Source organism: Mustela putorius, unplaced genomic scaffold, assembly GCF_011764305.1.
Source record: "Mustela putorius furo isolate JIRA1106 unplaced genomic scaffold, ASM1176430v1.1 tig00003853_pilon_pilon_pilon, whole genome shotgun sequence".
Lineage (NCBI taxonomy): Eukaryota > Metazoa > Chordata > Mammalia > Carnivora > Mustelidae > Mustela > Mustela putorius.
The window spans coordinates 79,503,333-79,531,151 of NW_025422005.1; the positions used below are offsets into that span (position 1 = coordinate 79,503,333).

The 27,819-nt window shown below is 45.0% G+C and overlaps 1 protein-coding gene across 1 annotated transcript in view; it reads right to left on the reverse strand.

Moving 5' to 3' along the window:
• Positions 1-27,819, reverse strand: part of ABCA4 (ATP binding cassette subfamily A member 4) — a 123,591-nt gene that overhangs the window by 55,611 nt on the left and 40,161 nt on the right. Inside the window, exons 12-19 of the mRNA XM_004752571.3 lie at positions 17,281-17,486; positions 16,476-16,652; positions 14,290-14,512; positions 10,953-11,174; positions 8,676-8,880; positions 5,019-5,084; positions 1,965-2,054; positions 62-236 (exon numbers count right to left, since the gene is read on the reverse strand). Coding sequence (XP_004752628.2) covers positions 62-236; positions 1,965-2,054; positions 5,019-5,084; positions 8,676-8,880; positions 10,953-11,174; positions 14,290-14,512; positions 16,476-16,652; positions 17,281-17,486 — 1,364 coding nt within the window. The remainder of the gene's footprint in view (positions 1-61; positions 237-1,964; positions 2,055-5,018; positions 5,085-8,675; positions 8,881-10,952; positions 11,175-14,289; positions 14,513-16,475; positions 16,653-17,280; positions 17,487-27,819) is intronic.

The window sequence follows — 27,819 nt, forward strand, 5'->3', positions numbered from 1 at the left end:
GAACAGAGCCAGAAAGTGATACGACAGAAGAGCAATCCAGGCTCTTTGCCTGAAAACTCACAAGGTGGTGGTCTTTCCTGCTCCATTGTGACCTAAGAATGCCGTGATCTGGTTCTCATAGAAGGTAATGTTAAGACGGTCCACAGCTGGTCTGCTGTAGGTATCAAAAATCTTCACCAGATTTTTCACACACACCCCAGGAACCAAGCCTGGAAGTTCACGTTCAAAGAAGGAATCTTGGAAGAAAAAAATGAACATGATGTAAATATAATGCTTTAATGTACACATCCTTCAAGGCTCGACCTCCAGACCACTGTCTTTTGGCCCCATGACTTTAGGTGGGACCTTTGTAAGGATGACTACAAAATAATCATGGTAATAATAGTACCTAACATTTATTGAGCAGTTACTATGTGCCAGGCATTGCTTAAGTGCTTCATATGGATTACCTCATTTAACCCTTATAGAAGCTCTATGGAGATAGAGGTTATTATGCCCATCTTTATAGATGGGGAAACCTAAGGCACAGAGACATCAAATATCCAATCAAGGTCACACAGCTCATGAAAGGTACAGCTGGAATTTGAACCCAGAGGGCACTCACCATATATACGGAGAGTCAGCCCGAAGCTCAATCTTCAGCTCAGGCTGTCATTTCCAACAGTCTGTAGGGTATACCCTCAAGGGCTTCTGGTAGCAGCTCAGGCTCCTTATCTTCCTCCCAAAACAACTTTCCCTCAGACTCTCCCATGTCCATTCCTGTAACTGTTCTTCTCCCGGTCACCTTGGCTCAAGCTCTTGTGTTAATTTTGTCTGAAGGGGACTTCCAGCTCCTTAGAACTTGAGAGTTTCTCAGTTACTAAGTAGCATGGTCCACTCTTTCTCATCACTGTCCCTCGAACTCCAAACCTCTAACTCATCCATGCCTTTCCAGTGCAGACCCTCATGACCGTGCTGTCTAGTTCTCCCAACTTCCAGTCCCCCTCTGCTTGAGTACACTCTGTACAGTACCACTTACTTTGTTAACATTGTAGCTGGGTAACATTGACTCCCTTGCAAAATAACATCCTTCTCCTATGTGTGCCTTCTGGTCTTTCCTGTAACTAAGACGGGGACCAGCCCTCTGATTTTGACCTTGGAATTCCATTCTGGGAGGAGGGCTATCCCAGAGGCCCTAGTGACTGCAGACCAGCTCTCCAAGGAGCCAGAGGTCACTGAACTCAGCTTTGTGAAATGGCACCAAGTTGGCCCAGAGGCCTGGAGGCTGGGCCCTCTCACACAGTGGTAGGCAAAGTCCAGAGGAGAGGACAGCAAGGGCATTGTAGCATTTACAGAGAAGTATGCATGCTTAGGGAAGGAAGAACATGGGGAGAAGTACAGAACTGGTCTAGCAGAGTAGGTAAGGAAGGCAAAGCCAGGGAACAACTTGCAGACCTAATTCATCACTTCAGGAATTATTAGGTAACTTCCACAGTCAGGAAAGGCTTTTGATGGTTTGAATGAATGGATTTGTAGATTTGTAAACCACGAGTGAAGTGTAGTCAGCTCCCCTAGACTCCTTCCTCCTCTGTACAGAAGCATTTATTTTTGTCTTTCCTTATAGCTCATATCCGCTTTAAGTCCCAGTGACCCAAGTTATTGTTCTTGCTAAATCCTCGGAAGTCAGCACATTTGTGCAACTCACTCGGGACTTGCCTAACAAGGGCACAAACACACCACATACTTGGGATTTGCTTTCTCCAGGAAATATGCGTTAATGTCTGGCTGGACCATTCATTCCCCACACGTGCGGCTTGGCCCTTGAGAAGCTATCAGGTTTAACTCCTGTCAACAGAGTCTGTTTCCTGGGGTCCACAGCACCCCAGTCATGAAGTGTATTTCTCCATCCTTTACAGTACTCTGCACCTCCTCCTTGCCTCTGCTCTGTGCTCTTTACGGAGGGTTGGTTGGTTTGTTTGTTTTACCATTTATTCCTTCTGGGTGTCCCGGATCCTCCATTTCCTCTGTGATGGGTTCCGTCTTCTCCAGGGCCCTTTCTTCTCTGGTTGAACACGCTGCACCAACCAGAAGCCACTGTTACCCTTGGTGAGAGCTAACAAGCAGTAAAGGCAGGAAAAGGAGGGGAAAAGGGAGGGGTGGCAGAGTTTCTTACCGCGACTTTGGAGTTCCCTCAAAAGGCCAAGTCAGCATTCTGGGGGACCAGACCCAAACCTGGTCCTGCTGCCCCCTGACCTGCGAGCCTGTAAAGTCCTGAAAATGGCTGCCAGTGCCTCCTGGCTAGCTGGCTTATCAAGCTTTGCTGAGCCCAGATGGAGTTTTATAACAGGTGTTTCACCTCCTCCTCTTAACATGCCAGCAAAGGCCCACCATTTTAGAAATTATAACTTTAAAAAAATATTCAGGGACACCTGGGTGGCTCAGTGGGTTAAAGCCTCTGCCTTCGGCTCAGGTCATGATCCCAGGGTATTAGGATCGAGCCCCACATTGGGCTCTCTGCTCGGCGGGGAGCCTGCTTCCTCCTCTCTCTGTCTGCCTCTCTGCCTGCTTGTGATCTCTGTCTGTTAAGTAAATAAATAAAATCTTAAAAAAAAAACTCACAAAACCAGGACTGAGTTTGCAATGGGTTAATTTTCTTTACTTCATTAACAGTACTTCTTGCTCCAATAAAAAACGTGTCAAAGTCATATTGAGCCTTGAGAAAAGCTCCTTCAAGGTGATATGATGGATGGCCAGCTTAAATTACTGATTGAGACAAAATTCACCTGAGCATTTTTATGGGTACTCGAGTCTTTTGTGACTAACACCAGAATTGAGCCTGGTTGAGGTAGAGGCTTATATAAATTGTCCAGTGCAGTATAAACACACACACATGCACACACACACACACACTCATACTGACACATACACACATACTCTCTCACACACATCAGACATGCCCACACATACACACACACACAGGTCGTTTTGTTGTTGTTGTTCTTGTTTGTTTTTCTAATAAACTTGGCATTTGGCTTAAAAGAACATCAGGACATCCTGGAAGGAGAAGAGGAGCAGTGGAGGGAACCAGCAAGAGAAGAAAGCAGGGGCTGGAGGAAACCACTGTCACCACGCATCTAAAGGCTCTGGCCTCCAGAGCACAGATGTGGGCAGGGGGAGTTTTTTAATGAGGCAGCCCACCAGGGCCTCCCTCACCCCTGGCTGCCCTCCGTAGATCTGCAGGCTGAAGGGGGAGCAGCAAGGAATGGGCCTCGTGGTCAGGGACCTGCCTCCTCCAGCACTTCTATTTCTGCCTCCTGAAGGATTTTCAACTCTACTGCCCACAATGCCTTTGATCACTTTACTAGCTCTCCGACTGCACGGGCATGCAACAAAATAGCAGGGGAAAATATTCTACATAGTTTAGTCATGGGATGAGTTCCTTGCCAGGAAATGTGTTTCCCAGTTTCAGGTTTTCGTCCCAAATGAGCAGCAGGAACACAGGCAAGACACTCGTCCTCTTGGGCTCCATTTCTTCGTATGTGAGAGGAGGGTGTTTGGTGAGGAAACTCAGTTATTTTCTGACTTTATTTATTTTTTTAGAAAGAGAGGGCATATGTGCATGCAAGTGTTGGGGAAGAGCCTGGGGGATAGAGGAAGAGGGAGAGAGAGAATCTTAAGCAGGCTCCATGCTCAGTGGAGCCTGGTGCAGCGTTCCATCTCAGGACCACTGAGATCACGACCTGAGCCCCAAAACTAAGAGTCAGACACTTAACCCACTGAGACACCCAGGTGCCCCCCTTTTTTTTGGTTTTAGAGAGATTTAGGAATCTATTTCAGTCTAGCCTGTGAAGCAGGAGAAAAATATTTGGCTTCTGTTGGCAAAAATATATGTGATTCATTTTTGAAAGAGCACATTTGTCTTAAGAATTTCTCTTTTGAGAGGCAGATTATCTGCTGAGATTATAGGGGGAAAATGTCCACAAGTCCTGATATTCGTTGAAATTAGAAATATTCCAAAAACATATTCCCCTGTTGAAAATCCCCATTGGATTATAACCTTACTGTAGTAGAAATTTTAAAAGTTCATAGACAAGACAGACAAACCAACATAATGGAAAAATACTGAGCTGTCAAAGTGCTATTTGTTTGAACCATAAATACAAAACAAAGCAAAACAAACTGCCCAAGCCTTTTAAAGGCCCTAGGCGAACCCCCTAGAGAAAACAAACCTCTATCTTAGTGCTTAAAGGATAAATCCTGGCTCAGATCCAAAAATACAAAGTAAAGGGTAGGTAGGTGAGGAACAAACAGATTGGAAAGTATTTCCTTTGCTTCCAGAAACTCCCAGCTCCAAGGAAGTCCCCAAGCTCTCAGGCCAGGAATTTCTTGCTTGCTCATACGTCACAATAGAGTCTATAGAGCTTTCAGAGCTCTCCCGGGGCCTCCTGTCCTGTTCAATAGGAAAGGTAAATTTGATCTAAGAAGGATTCTGGGCAAATGCCCCTTGGTTCCCCAATCACAAAGTAAGATGAATTTTAGGAGAGTCTAGGAGTGTTTGCCTTGAAGGTCATAGCTCTGCCCCAGCCTCTGTTTGGGCCTTCACCTTAGGAGAATGAATTAGTTTATATTTTGAAAAGGAATAAAAAAGCAGGAGAGGAGGCATAAGAAGACCAGTGCAAAGGTTCCTTCGTGATTCTGCAGATCTCTGTTTCAAATTAAGGAGTTGCAAAAGTCATTTACACCCTAAACTGGTTTGGCCTTCTTTCACAAGGCAATTTCTTTCATCCATTAGGCACCAGCTGGACGGGAAACAAGGGTTTATCAGCGCTCGGCCATTCACCCTGGCCTAGTGACTTACAGAAAGTGGGTTCCCAGAGGCTACGATACTGCACCACAGTGGCAGGAACCACACACTTGATGTCAGGAGCCCCCTCTACAGCCCACACATATCCAGGACATAGCCAAAGGAGCTAGTTTCAAACACTAAAGGTTTTGGGAGGGGGGCGTTGCTTTTAATTGAAAAATTTTAAATAACTCACCTTCACCGCCAAGCCAATAGGACTCTTGTAGAAGGAAGTACCAAGGAAGTGGGGTTCCATAGTCCCCTAGATATGACAGGGAAATAAGGAAAAAGCTTTGGTAGTACTACTAAAGCTCTACAAAATCGAGAATTTTTCTATTTGAACTTCAGAGTATAGCTATAGATATCCATAGTTCATCAGCATTACATAGCTATCCATGGGCTACGACACAAAGACTACTCCTCCCAATGTGTTTTAATTTAAAAGGCACTTTTTTTGGGTGCAACAGCTTTCCAAAAAAAACATTTTATTAAAGAATTTAGGGGCGCCTGGGTGGCTTAGTGGGTTGGACCTCTGCCTTCGGCTCGGGTCATGATCCCGGGGTCCTGAGATCAAGCCCTGCATCGGGCTCTCTGCTCAGTGGGGAGCCTGCTTCCCCCTTCCTCTTTCTCTGCCTGCCTCTCTGCCTATTCGTGATCTCGCTCTGTCAAATAAATAAAATCTTTAAAAAATTAAAAAAAAAAAGAATTTATTCATGCCCTTTCTCAACAATTACCAGATAATAATAACGATGATGACTGTCACTAACATTTGTTGAATGCTCTTTCCATGGCAGGCATTATGTTGTAAGCACTTCTCATGAGTTAAAAATTTAATCCTCAAAACAACCCTAAGAGATAGGTAGTAGTATTCTTGTGGATAAGGAAACAGAGGCACATTGACTTTGAATCATCTGCCCAAGGTCACAGCTAATTAAACAGAGAGAGGTACTGAAATGGGTAATCTCGTTCTAATATCCCTGATCTCAACCACCCCATTCTACTGGATCCCAAGGAAAAGACTCCCAAATTTCTTGGCTAGCTCTCTTAGCAGACTTTGCTCCCTATAAAATGTTAATTTTGTGAGAACACACGATCTTTGCTTATTTAATATTATCCCATGTTCCATGGCCACTGGACTGTCAGACCTTCAAGGACAGGTTTGGGTCTGTCTAGTTCCCCAAAACTAGTGCTAAGCCTCACATACAGGCTCGGCTCAGTAAATAGTTACTGGACAAATTAAAGCTTTAGCTTGGCTAAAATAAAGCTCTTGAATTACAGACAAATTGCATTTTCAATCCAACTAGTTTTCACTTATTGTATCTCCTTCTAGTGGCATAGTAAGATAGAAAAGATGATGGAAGACAAGGTCAAATGTATTGCTCAAAATCAGCATTATGGGTTGCATTGTGTCCGCCCCCCCCCAAAATCATCAAAAAGATATGTTGAGGCCCATGGAAGAATGCAAATAATACGTGGTCTTATCCCCAGTTCCCAGCACACAGCTTATAAAACCCCGGGGATTCCCTGAGCAATGGGAATGTCTTTTGTTGTTCACAAAGAGCTGAGCCCCTTTCTCAACCATACCTGAATTTATGCTAATGAGGTAACTCAGGGGAGGGTCCCTAGATAGCTTCAGGATGGGGCTGGTCACCAGACCAGACCTGGGAAAAGAGGATGGAAACTTTCAGCCCTACCCTCTATCTTGAGGGAGGAGAAGGGGGCTGGAGATTGAGTCATAAAAACTCTGGAATGAGATTCAGGGAGCTTCCAGGTTGCTGAGCACATCAAGGCCCTGGAAGGGTTGTGCACTTGAAAGCTCCAGGCACCACTCCTCCTGCCCCTCCCTGTATGCATCTCTTCCATTTGGCTGCTCCTGAGCTGTATTCTTTATTATAAACTGTAACTGCAGGTAGACTACTTTTCCTGAGTTCTGTGATTCGTTCTAGTGAATTACTAAATCAGGTGGGTGGTGGCTGTGAGAACTCCTGAATTTGTAGTCAGTCTGACAAAAGCGTGTGTAGCCTGGGCACTGTATTTGCATCTGGCCCCTGAAGTGGGAACAGTCTTGTAGGGCTGAATCTTTCTGTGGGGTCTGTGCTAATTCTGGGGGGTTACTGAACAGGGTAGAACTGAATTGATTGTTGGACACCTGGTTGCCATTAGAGAAATAGCTGATGTTGGAAGGGGAGGGGTTGACACATTTGATAGCAGAAAAAAAAGATACCAGAGTCCTAACCCTTGGCCTTGTTTGGAAATAGTTATTGCTAATGTGCTTAGTTGAGATTAAGTCACTCCAGACTATGTGGGAGCCTAATCCAATCTGACCGGGTGTTCTTACAGAAAGATGGCTGTGTGCAGACAGACATACACGCACAGGGAGAACACCGGGTGAAGACAGAGCTTGTTGAAAAACCACCAGAAGCTGAAAGAGGCAGGGAGGGCTCCTTCCCCTGCAGATCCCAGAGAGAGCATGGCCCTGCCAACACCTTGATTTTCTAGTTCTAGCCTCTAGAACTGTGAGACACCCCTGCCCCCCCCCAAAAGTAGTGTTTTAAGCTACCCAGTTTGTGGTGCTTTGTTATGGCAGCCCTAGGAAACTAATATAATTACACGGCTAGGATCCAAACCCAGGCCTCCTGGCTCAGCCTAGCAATCTTTCTCCTATTCCAGGGTTGCTGCCAATATATTTCTCCCAAAAAAGGCTGCCTTGAGATGATGTGAGTTCTTCCTTCCCCAGAGACTGGACCCAGCCTCACCCTCCCCTGCCTGCTCCCGGCCACGGCTGCCACAGCACAAGGTGGTTGTTGGTTGACTTGGAGCCCACTCAAATGGAAGTGAGACTTCTCCAGCTACCAGGAAATAATAATCCAAAAGAAAATTTGATTTCTACAAAGCAACTATGAAACTGTGTGAACACCCAACTTTGATTCAGGAGTTGCTTTTCAATACTGCAGATCAGTCAGGTATTTATTCAATGTCCACCAAAAGTCAGGCACTACTTGTGGCATCAAGCCTATAATATTAAACAAAACAGACTGGGCCTACTCTCATGGGGTAGAGAGTTAACATGCAAACAAGTTAAGATATGTCATGTCAGATAGTGATGTCGCAAACGTAAAGTTGGGTAAAGGGGACATAAGCACTGAAGAACTGTGATTTATATAGGAGTAGCTATTTAGATATTTGCAATCTGAAAAGATCCCAGTGATATGGTGACATCTGAACTTAGATGTGAACAGAAGTGAGGAAGTAAGCCTGCAGGTATGGGGGATGCAGAAACATGCTGCAGGCAGTGAGAACAGGTACAAATGTCCTGAGGAGGAAATGCACTGAGTGTATTGAAGAACAGTCAAGGAGGTGGATGTGGCTGGGGCAGAGAACATGAGGGAGAAGGGAAAGACATGAAATGAAGAAGACCGTTAGTTGGCTGCTGATAATGAAGCATCTTAGAGGCCAGGACTGGGACACTGGGTTTTCCTCTGAACAAGAGGAAAAGCCACCGCAGGAATGCGAACAGAAGACAGATATCATCTGACCCAGCTTCGGAAAGGGTCACTGAACACAGTGTGGAGAACAGACTGGCAGGCAATGATTATGGATGGAGGCTTGGACTGGGATGGTAGGGGTGGAGGTGGTGACAAGGGATCAGATTCTGGACCTAATTCTCAAGTAGAGACACCAGCACTCACTGATGGATTTTTGATTTAAGCTTAAGTTTCAAATGCTGGCTCTGAAGGCCCAAATTGAAAGAGCTTAGAAAGGATAAGATTTAAACTAGATGAAAGGTGGGGGAAGGCTGGGGATCTGAGGAACCCGATATCAGTACCTTTACCCTATGGGAGTTGGCCCTTACCTGGAAACACCTGGTCAAGGTACCAGGCAAGCAGGCCATATAGAGCAGCATCGAGGAGCATCATCTTCATGGACATCAGGAAACTGAATTCATCCCCTTCCATGGGACTTCTCCCAATATTGTTCCACTGCAACCCCAGGCCTTGCTCCTCAAAGCGAGCCAGGTACTCAGTGCCAAACCCAAATGCCACAGGAGAGAGCAGGCTCTGCAGTGAGACAAAGAGGGCATGCTAGATGAGCGGTGGACTTTCAACCCACCCGACAGCCACCAGCTGTCCACAGGGTAGGGACGAGGCCCGAAAGAGTGGTCCGGCTCGTGTCCAGGTATAAGGATAACCCAGGGAGGGCATAAAGCAGTTTTCCCACAGGAAAGGGAATTCTGGAAATGCCCAGGGACCTCACACAATACTCACGAAGCCACCTCCCATCTGTTCAATGGAAGATAGTCGTGTAACGGGAAAAACAAACACCACAAAAGCCCAACGTACCAAAGGACCAAAGGTGCTCAGGTTCACCTTCCTACCATTTCCCCCTTCTTCCTACCTCTTTCTTGAGATCACACAGTTCTTGATGGAACAAAGAAGATAGCTTGAGCTATTTTGTGTGACTCCCATTAGAAGGGTCCACAAAATCATTAGTGTCCTAGGGTGCCAGGCAAGGGATGGTCCTATGACCTCCTAAGGTCTAAGAGTGAGGCCAGAAGAACCTCAGATTCCACTGATGTCATCTTTTCTCCTCTCCATACTGAGACCAATCTTTTCCTTGGGTTTTCGGTAGAGAGAACAAGTCAACTAAACAGGTGGTGTGCAAAAGGAGTTTGAAGAGGAGGGTCCCCAGCCAAGTCCCCCACAGGCGGTCACCAGCATGGCAGAAAGAGCAACTAGCCATTCTCATTTCCTCTGCTCAGAGGTCTCTCTGCACTTTGTAGGACCCAGGGTGGGGTTCAAACTGTCTATAGAAGGAAGAGATTCCCCAGCTGTATATTCACAAAAGCCATTTTAAAAAGTCTCAGCTCAGCCCCGGTCCACACACTGCGAGAACTATAGTTTCTTGGTGGATCCACACTCCCATGAAGATAGCTGTGGCCTCAAAGTACTGATATCTACCCACGATATTAAGTTAGCCCAGTTCTGCCCATAGGCTGAGTCATAAGGATTTTTTTGCTACCAGCCCATTGTGATCGTTTTAGAAAACTGGTGTTATAAATAGCAGCAATTGATTCCTTGTTTAACCTGGGAAGTAAAAGGCAGATGCCCTGGCAGCTCTGTAGCCTAATCAGTTTGGGTTATTAGAGCAGCGTATATCTTAGATCTTTCCCAATAAGAAGCAGGTGGTAGTCTTCTCTTGACACCACTGCATAAAGAACTGTAGAGGGAAGTTCTGGAGGACAAGGAAAGCTGTACCCTAGAGAACCCAGAAGCCAGTTAAGCCTGGTTAATGAAGAGGGTGGAAATGGCCTATTTGAAACTGATTAGAGAAAAAGACAGTGATGTTAGTTTGGGAATTGTGAACCAAGATGCCTGTCTCTCAAACAATCAAAAGTCCATTTCTAGAGTCCTGTCCTGGCAAGAGGGCTTGGCTCCTAACTGGTTCATTTCTGTACTCCTTTCTGCATATAGTGGTACAGCATGGCAAAGATCCCCTGTAAACTACTGGGTTCAGGTGTTTATGGAGAGAAACAAACTCTTTTAATGAATGGAAACATCTCTCTGCGCCCAGCAGTTGGGGGCACGCTCCTTTCCCTTGGCATCTTCTCACATGCTGTAAAAAGAAAAGTGAGTGAAACGTCCTAGGCGGTTTCCCTCTTGTGGGAACACAAAGGACCAGTGAGTTAAACTGGTTTTTTTTTAAAGATTTTATTTATTTACTGGACAGACAGAGATCACAAGTAGGCAGAGAGGCAGGCAGAGAGAGAGAGAGGAGGAAGCAGACTCCCTGCTGAGCAGAGAGCCCGATGCGAGACTCGATCCCAGGACCCTGAGATCATGACCTGAGCCGAAGGCAGCGGCTTAACCCACTGAGCCACCCAGGCACCCTAAACTGGTTTTTGATTGCTTCCCAGGACAGACTCATCAGGCAGGTTTGGAAAGGAGGGGCTGCTGGGTAGCTCAGGATGAAGACAGCCCCAACTTTTGACCCTGTGCCTTTTTATACCTATGTCCTTTGGGCCCCAAAGGCAAAATGGGTCCCCACAAAGGGCAGGCCAGTTTTCCAGAATGACTACAGATGCCTTTGTGAAAACATTTTGCATATTAGGAGCAAGCCTGAGGTCCCTCACCACAGCCATCTTGAGGTCAGCCGTCATCCGGTCCTGCCAGGCGAAGCAGAGAATGTGGGGCAGGTAGAGGGTGAAGTAGATGACGCCACTGCAGGCTGCTGCCAGGCTGGCCCTGGAGAAGAAGGTGCTGAGCAGGAAGCACTGCATGATCGTAGCCGTGGAGAAAGTCAACAGGAATAGGAAGAGAATGAATGGATCGCTGTAATGCAGGATCCTTCCATGCTGAAACCAAAGAGACCATCTGAGTCAGTACTTTCCACCCATATCCAAGGCACATCCCTCCCAGGGGGCAACCTCTGTGCTGTGATTCTGGGCCTTCAGAAGCCCTCTACTCCAGAGTGACCTCTCCCACCGTCTCTCGTGGGTGCCAAATTTCCACAGTTAAGACTCAATGCTGTTGAATTCTTTTACTCCTCTGAGTATCGGTCTCCCTGGGAGGGCAACACATTAGGCTGCCTATCAGCATGAGTAATCATTATGTATTAAGTATGTATTAAGTAAGCAAATCTTTGGTGGGAAGGGAGAATTAAGCCTATAGGGGCTAGGGGAAGGGGAAAAAGATCTTAGAGCATCAATTGCTCCAAGATACACTGAGTAGATGAGGGACAAAAAAGCAGGTAGGAGACCCCCCTAACGATCTGTAACATTTTGCTTAAGGCCTGGCCTGACTCAATCATGTGTAGTTATATTCTGAGATTTACTACTCACAATAGTGAAAATATCAGCAGTTAATCCATATCACTTGAAAGTAGATTAATCCTCCCCCTTTGTCACTATCATACAAATACATAGAACCTGGGGCAATATTCAGTATCTTGGACATTATTAACTCATGAGTCAATCACTTTGGCTATGTAGAAAATACGACCAAATTAGCCATTTTCACTAAGTGAGCTGCTGCCTACTTCCATTACAGGATACACTGAAATGTTCAAATTTATTAGGTCTTCTTGTTCCTCCTTTATTACACAGACCTCCTATGAGAAATTTTACCCTTTGAGCAGAACTCCAAATACATATACATCATCTTGTTCTTTTCTGGGGAACATAAAGATACACATAGATTCATCTCTTGAATGGGTTCTAATCAATTGTGAGTAGCGTCCTAAAGCACTGGGATCTTAATAGAAAAAAGAGACAATGAGCAATATCTGTCCTGCTTGTGCGAGAGCTGAGAGGCACAAATGTGTCACCTGTCTGCCATTGCTACTCTTTCTCCCTCATTCACACTCTTGTGCCTGCCAGGCACAAACGGAACAGACTGAAAAATAGAACAAAACAAATGACAAAGGAGGGTGGAGGAGGGCTATGCTTAACTAGAACCAAACTCTGAGGAACTCTATCATGAAAATCAAAATTGGGACTCAGAGCTCCTGGCTTTGTGTGTCAAAGAGCTCTCCACATAACCCTGGAAAGCTCACTCCTTTTACTTAATCTCACAGCCCAGTAAAAGTAAGCCCACAGCTGAATACCTGACTATGGTTGGAAGAACTTTGAGATGGTTGTTGGTATTCTCAGAAGAATAAAATCCGTGTCTTATCCCAGCTCAAAACAAAGTGCCACAAGCTTCTAGGCCCCTACAGTCTCTCAATGACTTCAGGCAGAGATGAAAGAAAATCACTGGGCTGACCCAATAGCCTCACAGGCCTTGGCTTCCTCTAAGGACCACTTTTCTTTTCTGTTCCTAACAGCCTGAATAACTGGAACCTTCCCATTGTCCTAGCTTCCAGCTTCTTTCCTGCACTGTTGAGGTGGGAAGGAAGGACAAGGCAAAGATGGGAGCGTCATTGTAAGGAATCCTATTTTGTGTGCAAAGCTCTGTTTCCGTCATCCCTGGAACAATATTCTGGTTCCCACAAGGAGAAACCCCTTTGTGCAAGAAACTATTGGTGAACATTCTTTACCTCACGTCCTAAAAGCTTTGAAGTCTTAATGCCCATTCTTAGGAAGGCAGATCTCCATGTCACTGAACAGACACTTAAAGATATCATACATGTTTATGCACTTTGCGTAAGTCAGACGCGTAGCATTTTGACTGCTTCAATTAGGAGGGCACAAAACATCTTGGAAATGGGAAAAGGGGCAGACTGAAGGATGGGAAGGAAGAAAGGAGCCCTAGAAGAACACAAGGAATGCAGCTTCTCCCCCATCTTTGTGGATCCCAAGGACCCTGCAAATTTAAAGCCACAAATTTAAAGCTAGTTTGCTTGAGCAGAATGATCTATCAGCATTGGTTTTGATAGGACTCTAGCACAGGGTTTGACTAAGGCTGAAAACAAACCCCTTCCGAATTAGTACATCTTACTGCAAAGAGATGGGGTAGGATCTGGTTTAACTGAATATCTGCTGGATGGACAGGAACATTCCTGGCACTAGTATGGTCCAGCATGGGATTAAACACACCCTTAGCGAAAGTCTATGGTTCAGCACACATATTGCTCATAATATGATTATGGTAGAAAAATGAAACAAGCTTGATAACATCATAACAGGAACATGCAAAGCCTAAATCTGACATTTATACCAAATCCCATCAAATAAATATTAAAAGCTACCCAAATTTATGAACTTGTCATCTAACAAGTATAAAAGATCATCTACTATGGAGGAACTAAAAATGGGGGAAAGAACATATTATGAAATAATATTTTATTTCCAAGTCTAGCTTGTGAGGGAGCTGCAGGTTTGCAGATGATGGGCCTATGTGTACTGCCTGCAGCTATAAGAATTCCTACCGCTGAGAAAAGACAGACTCTAAGTTCTATTCTTTAAAATGCTTTGGACCCTTTTCAGACAGCAGAACATCTTTGGTCAAGCCATGAACGGTGTGACCATGATGGTAATGAATGAACAGTCTAGTTCTGCTCTCCTAATACAATGAAAAGGCTCTTCACATGCCAATCTCAGCTGCCAGTTGAGACAGTAATCCCAGGAAAACACTCTTTGTACTCATTTCTTTTCTGCCTGGAAAGAGAGAACCCTTTGCACATACAGTCACGCTGTAGTGGGCTCTCCGAACAGCAGCTTCTCCAGATAGTCCACAGCATAGGGCTAGATAATCTACGTGGACTGCGGCTCCTTGGGCAGGAAGTGGGAGTGGGGAACATGCCATGATACCGGGGTTCCTGGCAGACGGAGACACTCTGAGTATTTTCCACCTTGGCTGAAATGACTGGGCAGCTGCATGTGGCCACATTGGCTGAAATGGCTGGCTAGCTACATGTCAGGCCATCCTTGGTGGCCAGATGACTAATGCAGGCATGAGTTCATTAACAGGAGGAAAAGTGGGAGGTACAACATTATTCAAGATTTTCTGGGCCTTCTCCATCTGGCTTACCATGATGAATATGGTCAAAAGGAAGATGCTCATTGACATTATAGAGAAGCTGTCCAGGAACCAGGTACACCAAATCACTGCATTGGAGACACCCTGATTTTTCAAGGTCTCCTTCAGTCTCAACTCCTTTTCCAAGACGATGCTCTTTACAGTCATAGAGACAGAGTAGATCCAGGCCAGCACCATGAAGATAGGGAAACAGCGGTTCAGGATGATCATAAAACTGAAGCAAGAGGAGAGAAGCAGAATCGTAGAATGCCCCGTACCTGGTAGAGGTGGAGTAAATGTTGGTTGATTGGATGTGTTGAGAACAAAGCCCAGATGGAGGGAAAGGCAGAAAATCCCCACAGGTATTCACTGGGTTTGACTCTTTTAATACACTGCACTTGGCCCTAAAGGATTACTTGTTCCTTAGAGCAAGAGGGTAGCTTTTTGGTTAGTCCAGATGAATGCTCTACAGGTTATATGCACAAAATAAAATTGTACTCTAGATCTTATACAATATAGACCTTCTTGCAATATCTCTTGGGGAAGAACTGCAAACCTGATACAGTTGTGACTAGAACAGATACAAGTCAACTGACACTGAAGTCCAAGAAGGCAAATCACAAACAAAGGGAACTGGTGTTGGTGGTAAGAGCAACAGTGGGGCCCCCTAGGGGTGTCAGCCACCTTAGCACTATCTATCCCAAAGGATCAAACTGAAGTTATGCAGGAAGGGGCACAAAATAACTATTCAGTGTGGCTCTTTCAGAAGACAAGTAACCCATCAATAAATCGATCAGTGATCCAATAGCGGCTAACTCTACCAGCCATGTACCAGTAGAGTAATTCCATGGATATTCATTCTAGCAAGCAGGATAGATTTGGTATTCTGGAATTACTTTACTGTGAACTTTACACATATTTCCTCTGTGCTTGAGGAAAGTCCTTGGGACATATTTCCTCTGTGCTTGATGTGCTAGTAAAGTCCTTGGGATTATTATGTAGTAAAAATTGTTGGTTGTCACAGGAAGGGCTGATTCCAGAGCAGGAGGGTTCTCAAGATGGCCTTAAGGAGAGAACCAGAAATTCATAAGGCCTGCACTTCTGGGACCTGCCACCAGAGGGCCCTCCCAGTCTAAATGCCTAGACTCCCCACTGCCTCCTTATTGTGCACCCCACGACCCTGCCAGACACTCCCATTCTGATCCTAAACGTAGAACTGGGCTTTTGCCCCTGGCTCCGCATCCCATCTCTATCGTCCAAACCCAAACTGACTACAGAACTGCTGCTGTTACCTCTTTAGTCTTCGATAGACTTGAGGAAGGGAACCAACTGCACTACGGTGTAGAGGGAGGGTTTCCTGTGCACATACTGGGCTTTATCTTAACTGTTGGTCAGGTGGCAATTTAACTTTTCCTTTCTTCAGGTTGTGAGTGTTTCTCTCCTTCCTGAACATTACTGACACAATGTGCACTACGGTGAACTTCCCAGTTTTTCCCTAGAGGTTGAACCCTAAGCCACTTGTAGGTCTGGGCTCCTGTCCTGGGTGTCTTCCTGCCCCCATCCACCATGGTAAATGAACCCACCTACTCCGCTCTTCTCTGTCCCTCTCTCTAACATCTCCCCAAAACACCTTGAGAAAATAGTAGCCTACTTGCTTAGCTGGCTACTGGCCAACAGATGTATAAGCCTGGGGGTGAGGGGAGGGTTCCAGCTCATCCAACACATTCCTCTACCTTCTCATTAAGCATGCACCATGGGAATGTTAATTAGGGAATGAGCTGCATTATTCTGAGGCTCCTAGGAACCAGACCTACTTGCAATGCAGAGTCCTAATTTGCTGATTTGGCAATCATTGGGCAAACACTCTGACCAGAACTCTTCCACATACCAAACATACTACGTAGTGGAATCTTAAATAGCCTTTGTCCCCTTTCCCAACCTCACTTCCCTTGCTTTTATTTTCACCTTCCCTTTCCCACCCACAACACCAACTCCTTTCTCCCTGCCACTTCCCTTGCCCATCTGGCCCTGCCTGTGGTCTGGGAGAAGCCGCTCATCATTCAGAGCTCCATTCACTTCAAGCTGGCTCCACTCCCTGGGTTTCTTTCCAAAGAGACTGAAGCCTGGGGAGTACTCCTGTCCCACCCCAGCAACCTGATTAGTGTGTCTGGGAGGGAGATTGGAAGCCTCTGACTCACGAGTCATCCACGAAGCAGGGGTAAGGCATCTGCTGGAGATAGATTCCAACTGGAACCTCAACCTGGGCCTGACTCCTTGTGATCCCCCGTTCAATCATGTCCTGCAGATAGGCAAACCCTCCCCAGATGTATCGGAAATCTTCCACAGGATCAGCTCTAGGACCAGAATCCCAGTACCTACAGAGAAACCAGAGGGTGGGACAATGGTTGTGAATAAGAATGGCAGCTAACTGACACTGCACAGCACAAGGGGACTCGAAACTCACTCGTGAAACCTCTCCCCTAAAATGTTCCAAATCAATTCTGTTTTCTAGTCATAGTTTAAATCTCATTTATGAATAATGCCCACTGTTACTTGTAATGGCTTTAATTCAAGGACTCTACAATCAGCTTTATAAAATATCTTATCTCTTCTTAACTTAATCTTACTGACTTTTAGGCTGAGTCCTGTCTCAATCCCTCACTTTGTATCAAATGTAATTTCCCAGTGACTTTGGAGAAACCTCATCTGCAGAACATCTACATGAAGATAATTCAATACCTAGAGGTTTCCAACTTCAAATTGCCCAAAGGCCAGCCAGGGACAAGTGCTAAACTGAGAGCGTGATGACAAGGTAAATGAGTTCTCCTGGTTCTACCAACCAACAGTGCCAACTGGTTAGTGAGCTTAGTTCTCAGATACCCAAGTGTTTCTGTGCCTTTCCTCCCTACAAGGAAAAGGAGACCTGAGCCCAGAGTAGCCTCTGCTCCTTGCCACATACATTCCTGGGATGCACAGGGTCTTTGAGATTGCCTGACACATCACCTGTCTTTGATCTTATTGGTTTTCTCCACCACATCGATGTCCATCCGGATCTTGTACTTCACGTGGGGCGGCAGGGCACTGGTCCAGGGATACATGTCAGGGAACACGACACCAGCCCAGAACCTGTTTTCTTCCAGCAGAGACAGGGCTCGTTGAGTGAGCTGAATTTCATCATCATAGCTTTCAAACTTATCCAGGATCAAGCACTACGGATAATCACAAAGGTTGAGAGCTTTGAAGAACATCAACAGCAAAGACTCAACTGCAGGAAAAGGGCAGGGGATAAGGGGTGATGCCCTGGGGGGGGGGAATGGGTCAAATGCAAGGAGATCTAGAAACTTACTGTTTGCTCCACTGTGAGGTCTGGTGTCACTCTGTCCTTATGTCTAGATTTGGGGGTAAAGGGGGCTTACAAACGTCAACTTGCTCTCACCCCTGCAGATTTAGTGAGGGCTGTTGGAGGCTGTCCAAATATGCAAGTCTTCAAAATGACAAAAAGACTCCCCAGGATGGGGAGGCAAGGGAGTGGGGTCAGGCTGGATACAGGCTGCTTTGAAGATCAGAAAGCAAGCCGATAGAGTTTTAAAGGGAGAGAGAGAGAAGCAGTCATAGCAGTGAACCTTCCTGCTTCTCAGCAAACACTCAGTGGTGGCCAGCTGAGGGAAGGGCAAGGAAGAAGAAAGAAAATAACAGAGAACCAAAACGATTTAGTCAGAGAAATCATTTCCAGTTACAGCTCTGACTGGTAATGTGGGCAGGTGAGGAATTTCCTAATAGGTCTTCTTTAAAATCATTATCTACAGAAGAGCAAAACTAAGATTTTCTTTTAATTTGAATATTGGGGTTGTCCAATAAATCTATAGATTTGTTAAAGTATTAGACTACCTGGGATCTGGTTTTTCCTTAACCTCTTGTTCCTATAATACACTAGGGTTATTGTGTCAATGTTTCTTTCTTAGAATGTAACTCACAAGAGGTCAGATGGCCTTGTCTTGATTAATTTGTTCAGCCAATACTTACTGAAGGCCTGTAATGTGCCAGAGCCTACTTGGCTCCAAGGATACAAGGAGGAAAGATAAAATCTCTTCCTGAAAGAAACTCTAGACCTAATGAGGGAGAGGTGTGGAGGAACCAACAATCATAATGCAAAATGACGGGGCTCTGATGAAAGCAAGCCCAGAGTAGTCTGGGAGCCATAAGTAGTAGCTAAGTCTACCTGAAGGAGTGTGGGAGGGCTGCCTGATGGAAGGGACTCATGAGGAGGACGAGGATGAGAAGGAATTAGCCAAGGGAAGAGAGCAGGGGGAAGGTGAGCTCCAGCCCAGAGAACAACAGATGGGGTTTCTGGAGACCTGTAAGAAGAGAGCAGAGTTTCCCATCCTTGGCTGTGCTTAGAACCACTGGGGAGCCTTAAAAAGACACCTACTCTCAGGGCCCATTCCAAACAATGAAATCAGAGTCTCAAAAGTCAGGGCCAGGGCATCAGCAAAAGTCAGGTAATGTTCTCAGAATGCTTCTCTTGAATGCTCTTTAGGTCTTTGCACTGTGCGGAGAAGCAGAAGTAACCGGAGATGAGCGGCGAGAGGTGAGCGCTAGGAAGGTGGGTGGCGACCCCCTCGTTCCCCTGCTGGACTTGCAGTGTAACCAATCAACAAGGGGCTTCCTAGGACACGAAGCTTTCCATGCTAAAATCAGGAGCTTTCCAGGCAAATTCTAAAAGGCCCTAAGAAACCAGTGGAGGGTTTTAAGCAAGGGTAGGACATGTGAGATCCAACTGTGTTTCTAAACAATCACTGGTCCAGGCAGGGGGGGAAGCAGGAAGCGTGGTTAGTAGACTGTTGTAATACAGGCTTAAAGGAACACATTATCTCATGCAGAGCCTGTGCGTTACCTGGAATCCTCAGTTTACTGAAGAGGAACCTGAGCTATAGGAGACTGCCAGAGGTCATACAGCTAGCATGTGGCTGGCCCTGGATTGCCTCCCCAGCTGCCAGAGGTCCAGACTTCTCCCCAACCCATTCTCCATATCAGGAGCACGGATACAGCCTGTTCCACTACCCTCCACGTGCTCCCAACTGTCCTATAGGGTAGCACAGTTATTATTTATCCTCCCTTTGCAGCCCAGGGAACTTGGGCTCCAAGAGGCTGAGTCACTTCCCCAAAGTGGTAGATTAGGGTCAAAGCCTAGCTCATTTGATCCCACAACTCATACAAGGAGAAGTAGAGAAGCAAGGAAGGTGGACAAGTCATAAGGAGCTTTTCAGTGGGCTGAGCTCACGCCAACCTGGTAAAAAGCAAGCAAGCCCAATTCCTTCACCCACCCCCTCACTGCTAAGTCCCCCCTCAGGCAGCCTCAGAGGGTGAGCCAGAAGCCTCCCCGTGCTGAGAAGCTGAGTCTGAACAACAAAGGACTGGGGCACCTGGGTTAAAGTGGGTTAAAGCTTCTGCCTTCAGCTCAGGTCATGATCCCAGAGTCCTGGGATCTAGCCTGCATTGGGCTCTCTGCTCAGCGGGGAGCCTGCTTCCTCCTCTTTCTCTCTGCCTGCCTCTCCGCCCACTGTGATCTCTGTCTGTCAAATAAATAAATAAAATATTAAAAACAAAACAAAACAAAGGACTACAAACCCCACCCTCTTTGGTCTTTGGGCCTCTGAAACTAAACTGTCCCACCTCAGGCCTCATATCCTAAGAGAAGGTCCCAGGTAATGTTCTCAGTCTTCTAGATAAAAAGATTGAAAATAAAAGAAACTGTTAACATTCTAGCTGATGTGGGAAAGAGGAACACAGGTAATGAGAAAATAACAGAGGGCCAAGGCTTAAGTGACACCATACTAAGAAGATCGATATTCTAAATGGAAGTGGAATTTCTTTAAAAAATGCCAGTAAGTGTAGTCACATATCATAGAACCAAAAAAAATAGGAAATTCTCTTTACCCAGCTCTTCTTTTGCAAACAGACTTCACCCAGTCTAATGCTGGTTAGTCCTTTAATGAGATAAAGGACTTAAGTACCTCATGACACCGAAAGTCCTTAATACATGTTTATTTCTTCCTCAGAATAACATAGGGTTTGCTATTTCATGGTTTTAGGTTTGGTTTTTTTTTTTTGGTGGTGAATATAGACTTTCACCACAGTTGAAGATCAAGGGCCTGGCTCCTAGGATTTGTCAGTACTTAATAGCACACTGCGGAGACAGAGAATTGGCAACCTGCTTGGGCAAGGACGCATCAAAACTAAACTGCTACGGTACTTTAAAAAAAAGAAGGAAAGAAAAAGAAACATGTTTAAGTTTCCTCTGGGGAGAGGTTATTCTACAAAAATGAGTAATATGGGAATCTCATTCTTAAAAAAAGAATCCGTTTGGGAACACCTGGCTGGCTCAGTTGATGGAGCATGGGACTCATGATTTTGGGGTTGTGAGTTCAAGCCCCATGTTGGGTGTAGAGATTACTTAAAAATAAAATCTTAAAATAAATAAATCGGTTTAGCAAGTTTAGGTCTGCATATATAGAATTTTAGTATTTAATTTGAATTTAAATTAAAGTGAATTTGAAATTAACTTTCTAAAATGAAAAAGTTATTTTGGAGATGGAAATTCTTCTTTGTGGTTTCTTTTAGTGGAGGTGAGTTATGACACACACATGGAGTATTCTACCAATTCACTCACAGCATCACAGAGCATTTAGACAGGAGTCAGAGAGGTTTTATGATCTAATGTCTTGCTTCAGAGGGAGAAACAGCCTTGCCCAAGGTCGGTACAGATAAGGAGCAGACTCTGAATCCATGTCTTCAAATGTCAAGTCTGAAGGGTGGTGCTGTTTCCACATGTTACTCTAAGAGGAAGCCATACTCCACTGGTTACTATGCTGGTCATCGCTGCTCTAGAGACAGTAGTTCCTGGAAGTCAGGGGCCATTCTTGTTCATTATGGTCTCTGGAGAAGTATTTTCTCATGAAAAGGACTCAGTGGGTGTTTACTAAATTGAACTGATTTTAGAAGTCTTGATCACTGCAAGAAATACAGTTTTCCTCCTGTATTTCGAACATAACCCTGTACACCCTGATTCAGGGAATTAGGAATTAGGAATAATCAGTGAAAAGTAAGTTTTTGGTATAATGTTAATGAGAATATAATTTTCACTGAAGCAAAAAGGCTATTAAAAACAAATAAATTTTAATAATGTGGCTTTCTGAGCCATCGAGCTTATTCTCTTTGAACTCTCCTTTCATGTCTTAAAGGGAAATCCATACTGGAATAAGCAGCTGATGTTTTCAATGACATTGTTGAGCCTCACAATGACGTGGGCCCCATCCTGGCTGTTTTATCAGGCTGCTGATTCATAGTCATGTTTCCTGCTGTGTCCCCCTACATTGGTACCCTGATACTCTGTGAAAAAACAAAACTTAAAAAGGTTCTCAAACACTCATTTCTATCCTGAAACACTCGACTCATTTTCAAAGTTGGGTTATTTTCCTCATCTTGGAAAGTGGTATGGTGTAGAGTTGAAGAGACAGACAGCCTGAGTGCCATCCATACTCTGCTGTTTTCTAACTGTATGGTCTGTTTCCTTATCTGCAGAACTGAGATATACCCTACCCCATATGTGTGTTCTAAGAATCACATGACGAAGTCTGGGAAGGGCCAGCCAGTGCCTCCCAGTAAGAATAAAAGCTGGTGCTTACTGGAGGCTCACTATGCACCCAACGTGGCCCAAGGGCCCTTGAGCCCTCACCACCACTTTATGAGGCCAGTTAGTGATCACTCCAAGCTTGCTGAGGAGGCATAACAGGGCAACCTTCCTCTGGAGGATATTAAACTGTCTCATAAATAATGAGAACTTGACAAATATCATTTTTATTACTGTTTTTGAAAAATATCTTATAAGTCAACAGAGTCTAATGGCTTTTAAGCCCCTGCCAGGTTACCTTTCATTTGCAACAGCTGTTTGGGAGGAAGGCAGTTATTTTCTTCAAACAATATGTCTAGGAACACAACCCATCCCAAGCTGATCTACAGCATCTCAACTGGTTAGAACAATGCTAAAGACTAAAGTCAAAGTCTCATATCCCACCTGGACAGTAGGGATAGGGATGGGGTAAGTCCTAAACCACTGGTGTTCACTAGCTGCTGATTGGCCATTAAGTGAAAGTCAGACAACTCTACCCAGAGGAAGGCTTATGAAGACCATATAGAATGCCATCCTCAAAAGATCTCCCTGAAGTAAAGGCACAGCAATTATGGAAACTGCTTTGGAGATAACTCAGAAGTTCCTGGGTCATCCTCTGAGGTATGACTCATAATATACCCTTGCATTCTCACGGAGAAGTCACCTCCCTCAGAAAAAGTGGACTAGTGGTAACTGCTCTCTAGTGGTAACTGCTTTGGTCTCTGAAGTTAAAATCTTGGCTAACAGGCACATATATTTATGTAAGTATGTGCATGAGTGTGTCTGGGAGGCAAGGATGAATGATTAAACCCATAGCCAGGGTCATGGATTTTGACATATTTGTTCTGGTCTGATTAGCTTACAAATGAAAACATAGTAGTTTCTAATAAGGCTGATGTCATGGAGTCTATAAAAAAGCTGTTTGGTTCCATTCAGAGAGAAACCATATGGTCATGGATGTTAGGGAAGAATAATATAAGTAGATAAGAAGGCTAATTTAGGGGGCACAAAATAAAGATGGCACTGCTAATGGGAAAAAATTCAAAGGGCATCTTCAGTGAATAAAAAGACAGTGTCTTATGGCCTCAGAGGCAAATTCTGAGCAAGTTTTCCAACTGGAGTTCAGAATCTGAAAGAGAACCACTGCCTGCCCTATGCTAGCAAAAGGCAGAAAAGAAAGAGGTTTCCTTGTTCTCCTCCTTTCCCAACTGCTCTAGCTAAATACTGGTGGCAGGGCCACTGCTATTTGAAGTCCACACAAGTCCTACATTTCCTCATCTGTTGTTTTGCTGGTACTCCCCAGGAAGCAGAGTTCATCCTAGCGGAAGAGGTTCGAGCTCTCTCCGGGGCAGACAGCTGTGCTCAAGACCTCTTGAGAATGCAGTCATTTGTTTACACGGATAAATCAACCACCACCTTGGGAGGAGAAGCTGCAGTAGCAGCAGGCTTCCTTCTTCGACTCTGACCTGCCAGACTCTAAATTCAAACACATTAAGTAATAAATGAATTAAATTATATATTAAGTGGGAAACATTGCCCAGTGGAGGCAAAGAAAAAAAGAATCTCCCTTTTTGTGTGAACCTGATAATCAAAGGAGAATGGCACCCTGTGCTGACATATTCTGACTAATACACCCAGGACGTGTCAGGGGAGAGTCCAGGGATAAGGGAGGGGCTGCACCCTTAGAGACGTTGGCTCTATAATCGTGCCTCTTACATCTTTAATTTCCATACTTAGGCTGAAAACAAAGCAGCTGATGAATGTCCATGGAGGCCTGAAGTGATCCTGCTGGTGTTAATGTAGATACCTGGGGCTCCTTTTGAAAAACGCCAGTGGATGTGGGCAAATATCCCAGAATGAATTTCCTGGCAGATCTAGGCTCTAACACTCAAGATTCATGTCCAACCACATGGAAAAAGCCACTAAATATAATAGTTTTATATTTTTAAGTTGTTTGAGTTGTTTGAGCTGTTTGAGTTGTTTGGGATGGTGAGACAGAGGCCAAAGGCACTACCATAAATTTTATCTAACACACTAGGCACTGAGAAACAGACATCTGAAACCTTCTACCACAAAGACTGAGGAAATGCACCACAACTTGAAAACAAAGGGACAGGAAATGCACAGCTGTTAAAATACGTCTGTTTCTAAAATAAATAAATAATGGAACAAAAAGTCAACTTGGATTGCCAAGATGTACACCACCAGGTAATGCTTCTATCTAATTGGGTCCTAGGGAAGACGCAATAACCTGGCTAGTAACTGCAGAAGACGCTAGCTCTCAAAGCTTTCTGGTTTAATCATTCCACCAACCCTGGGAGGTCAGTGTTACTATATTAAAGATATTTCATGATCAACAGAGTCAGACACTGACGAATGAGAACACACTCAGGTTGCAAATAGCCAGTTCTGCCCTAGCGGTTAGCACTCCCCGGACTGTAGCAAAATATGTCGTTTTCACTTCTCAGGCAGTGGAACAGCACTGTCGCCCCAAATTACAGAACCCATAAGCAAGCGCTGGAGATGGCACCCCAAAGCCTGCAGGGTAAAGCTGACCTTTCTAGTTGCATCTCCGGACCCTAATGCTCCTCCCCAACCCCACCTACCACCTACTACCCTAATGTTACAGTCACACCTCTGCACTGGTCTTATGTTTCTCCTTCTGTCTGAAATTGTCTTTCTGCCTTGCTTAGCTAGCAAGTTCAGTCCTTAAGACCCAGCATAAATGTATTTTCAGTCTTAATTTGGCATGCATGGGTGTCTACTTTATGTCACTACAGCTCCACCAACCTAACATGGGAAATCAAAAGATAAGTAAGACAGAGCTTTAGCCTTTAGCTTTAGCTCAGGTCTAGCAGGATGGGGAGGTGTATGAACAAACAGTTATCAAGGGCTACGATGGAGGATTATGGTGTGGGAGGCCTGAAATACAGGAGCCGAGCTCTGAAGGGAGCTAGGGGTGCAGGAGGCCAGGAGTCTGCTGGCACAGGTTGGAGACCCCGCAGCATGCCAGCTCACACAATGTGGAAGACCTGTGAAGGGGCTAGACTGAGAGTGACTTCACCTTTACAGCAACCAGATGTCACTAAGGAGCTTTAAACAGGAATGTCATGGCGAGATGGGTTTTAGAAAGATCCTGCTGGAGGCAATGTGGGAGCTGAGCAGAAGCAGCAGAGAATGGAGGTCCAGTGACCAGCTAGGAGAGATGGTACCAAACTCTGTAAAGAGGCCATACGTGGAGAGGGAGAGGAACCAGGGATTTCAGAGATAATTTGGAGGAAGAACTGACAGTTCTTAGATGACATGTGACACTTGAAATTGGGTTTGTGTAGTTTGTTTCTATTCCATCTGATTGAATTATTGTTCTAGTAGTCTTCTGAGAGATCATTAATATGGCATTATTTAATAACATGCTTAACTCTTCCAATAAGATATGAGCTTCTAGGGACCAGGGATCACTGGTATTTATTCAGATGTAGATGGTTCAATGCATGCAAATATATGAATGACCAAATCAGCCAAAATCTTTTTGGTTTCGTACTCTAAATCTAGTTGTTTCATGAAGAAAAGACCCAGCCAGAACAGTGTGTGTTATTCAGAGTATTACAAAATAATTGTTATCTTCATCCAACTCATTTTATAATTTATCCAAACAATACATACTGAGCCTCTACTAATGTGCCCCCCATATTACAGGAGGAAAGAACTTCCTCATTAGAGCCAGACAGGTCTGGATTCTAATTCTGGATCCCACACTTATCTGTTGTGCTGTTGGGCAAGTTAGTCTTTAAGGCTCCACTTTTAATTCTGTAAAATGAAAACAATTGCACCTACAGGCAGGCAGTTAAGAGGGTTGCATGAGAGGGCACATCAGCCTCAGATACAAGTCCCTTCCCTCCACCCATGAACCCAGCCCACACCTCACCTGCATTCTCCTGCCTCAGTCCCACTCTATGCTTCTGAAAAACTGAAGAGCAATAAAATAAGGTCACTGCATGTGATCCAGTTCATGGCCCTTGAAATAACACTGCTCTTGTGGTGTGGACTTCTGCACCCTTTCTACCTCTCCTTTGATTTTTCTCTAACCTCCCAATGCGTATCTGGAGCCAATGAATCAACAGAAGAAAGCAGTAGACAGTACACAAATATCTATATGTCTGATTCAAAAGATCACCTGCACAGCGGCTTTGTCTTCCCTCCTACATTCTTCTTTCAGTTCAGTACTCCCTTGCTTTCTTCCTCCCTCTGACCCCTGCAAGAGCAGGAAGACCAGAAACCTCATCATAATCACCTGCTGGGCTTCTGCCTCCATCAAAACCCCTCTTCAGAACCCCTGTGGGAGGCCACTGACCTGTGGCCACCATGGCTTTTACTTAGGAGCACTTGGCTCAGTTAATGGGATTGCAAGGCCCTTGGAAGCCTTGGTGGCTGAGGCAGGATATAATTAGCTGCTCATAATCCCTAGAGGGGCACCAGGAACAGCTCAGTGGCTGGGTCTGATTTCACTAATGCTACTGTCCTCCTCCTAACAGTATTTTTGGTTGGTTTGTATTTTGTTAAAAGTTAATATTAAAGAGCTTACTATATTCCAAGCATCGTTCCAAGTACTTTGCATGAATTAACTGTGAATTGATATTAATTTTCACATCAAATCTATTAGCTAGGTACTATTAATATCTCCATTTTACAGATTCAGAAACTGAAGAACAAATAGCAGAGATTTGAACCCAGGCAGTCTGACTCCAGAAATTGAATTCTTATCCATCTAAGCAGTTGGTATATATTAAGTACCTTTTGGGTACCTAGTACTACATGAAACATAAGCTACATGGAAAAAATCATCCTACAAGAAATGAGACCTTTATGTCACCAAGCAAATGTCAAGTCAAACAAAAGACAAGAGGTATTCTATACTACTGATGTACCCAGCAAAAACACTGTGAGAACCACTGAACTCCGTTCTGCAAGAGTAAAAGAACGGCGCTCTTTTCTCCCATCCATACCCTCTCCCACAGCCCTGCTTATAACTGTAGTAGGTGGGTGGTAGTGACATGGCCAGGGATGGGGACACATGGAGTAGAGAATGCTTGGAAGAGTGAATGGCTAACCTTATGTGGAAGCAGAAGTGACATGTGAGAGCTGAGTCTCAAAGAACGAATGAATGGAAGCTCAACAGATGGGGAAGGAAAAGTCATTTCAGGATTTTCTGCCTTATGTTTCTTCTTTGGGGGGAAACAGTCTCCCCCACTTCACAGTAATCCTGCTCTGTCCCAGAGATTCAGATTAAGCTAACTTGGCTTTCCTTACTTCATGGTGAGCGTATGACCCACACTTCCCTATCATAGTACATGACCCCCCACAGAGACTCAGAGATAGGTAGAGTCAGGCCAATCAGAAAACTGTCCAGGAGTATAGCTTATGCTATGGGAAAGCCACTCCTTTCTGCAGATTTTCTGGGGGTAGAGCTGACTACTGAGGGCTGTGAACAGCTGATACACCACCAAATGGAGAGGGCCTGGCTGAGATCGAAGCCCGGCAGAAGCAAGCACAACATGAGATACAAGGGCACAAGGGTCATGCACAATGGTGGCATTTAGTCCTTAGATCCCCTGAATTTCCAGGTTAGATCAATCAATAAACTCTCTTTTTTGTTTAAGCAAAAAAGCTCTAATCACTGGCAGCATTTGCAAAGAGCGAAATCATGAGCAGTTAGGGTGTGCCTGAGGGTGGCAAAAGGGCCAGTGGAGCAGAGCAGCAGATGTGTGGGTGAGCGCTGGCTGGGCGGGTGGGCTGCAGTGGCTGTGGAAGGCACTTGTGGTCCCTGGGGACTGGCTCAGTGAGATTTTTAGCATGAGAGTGATGACTGCATATAC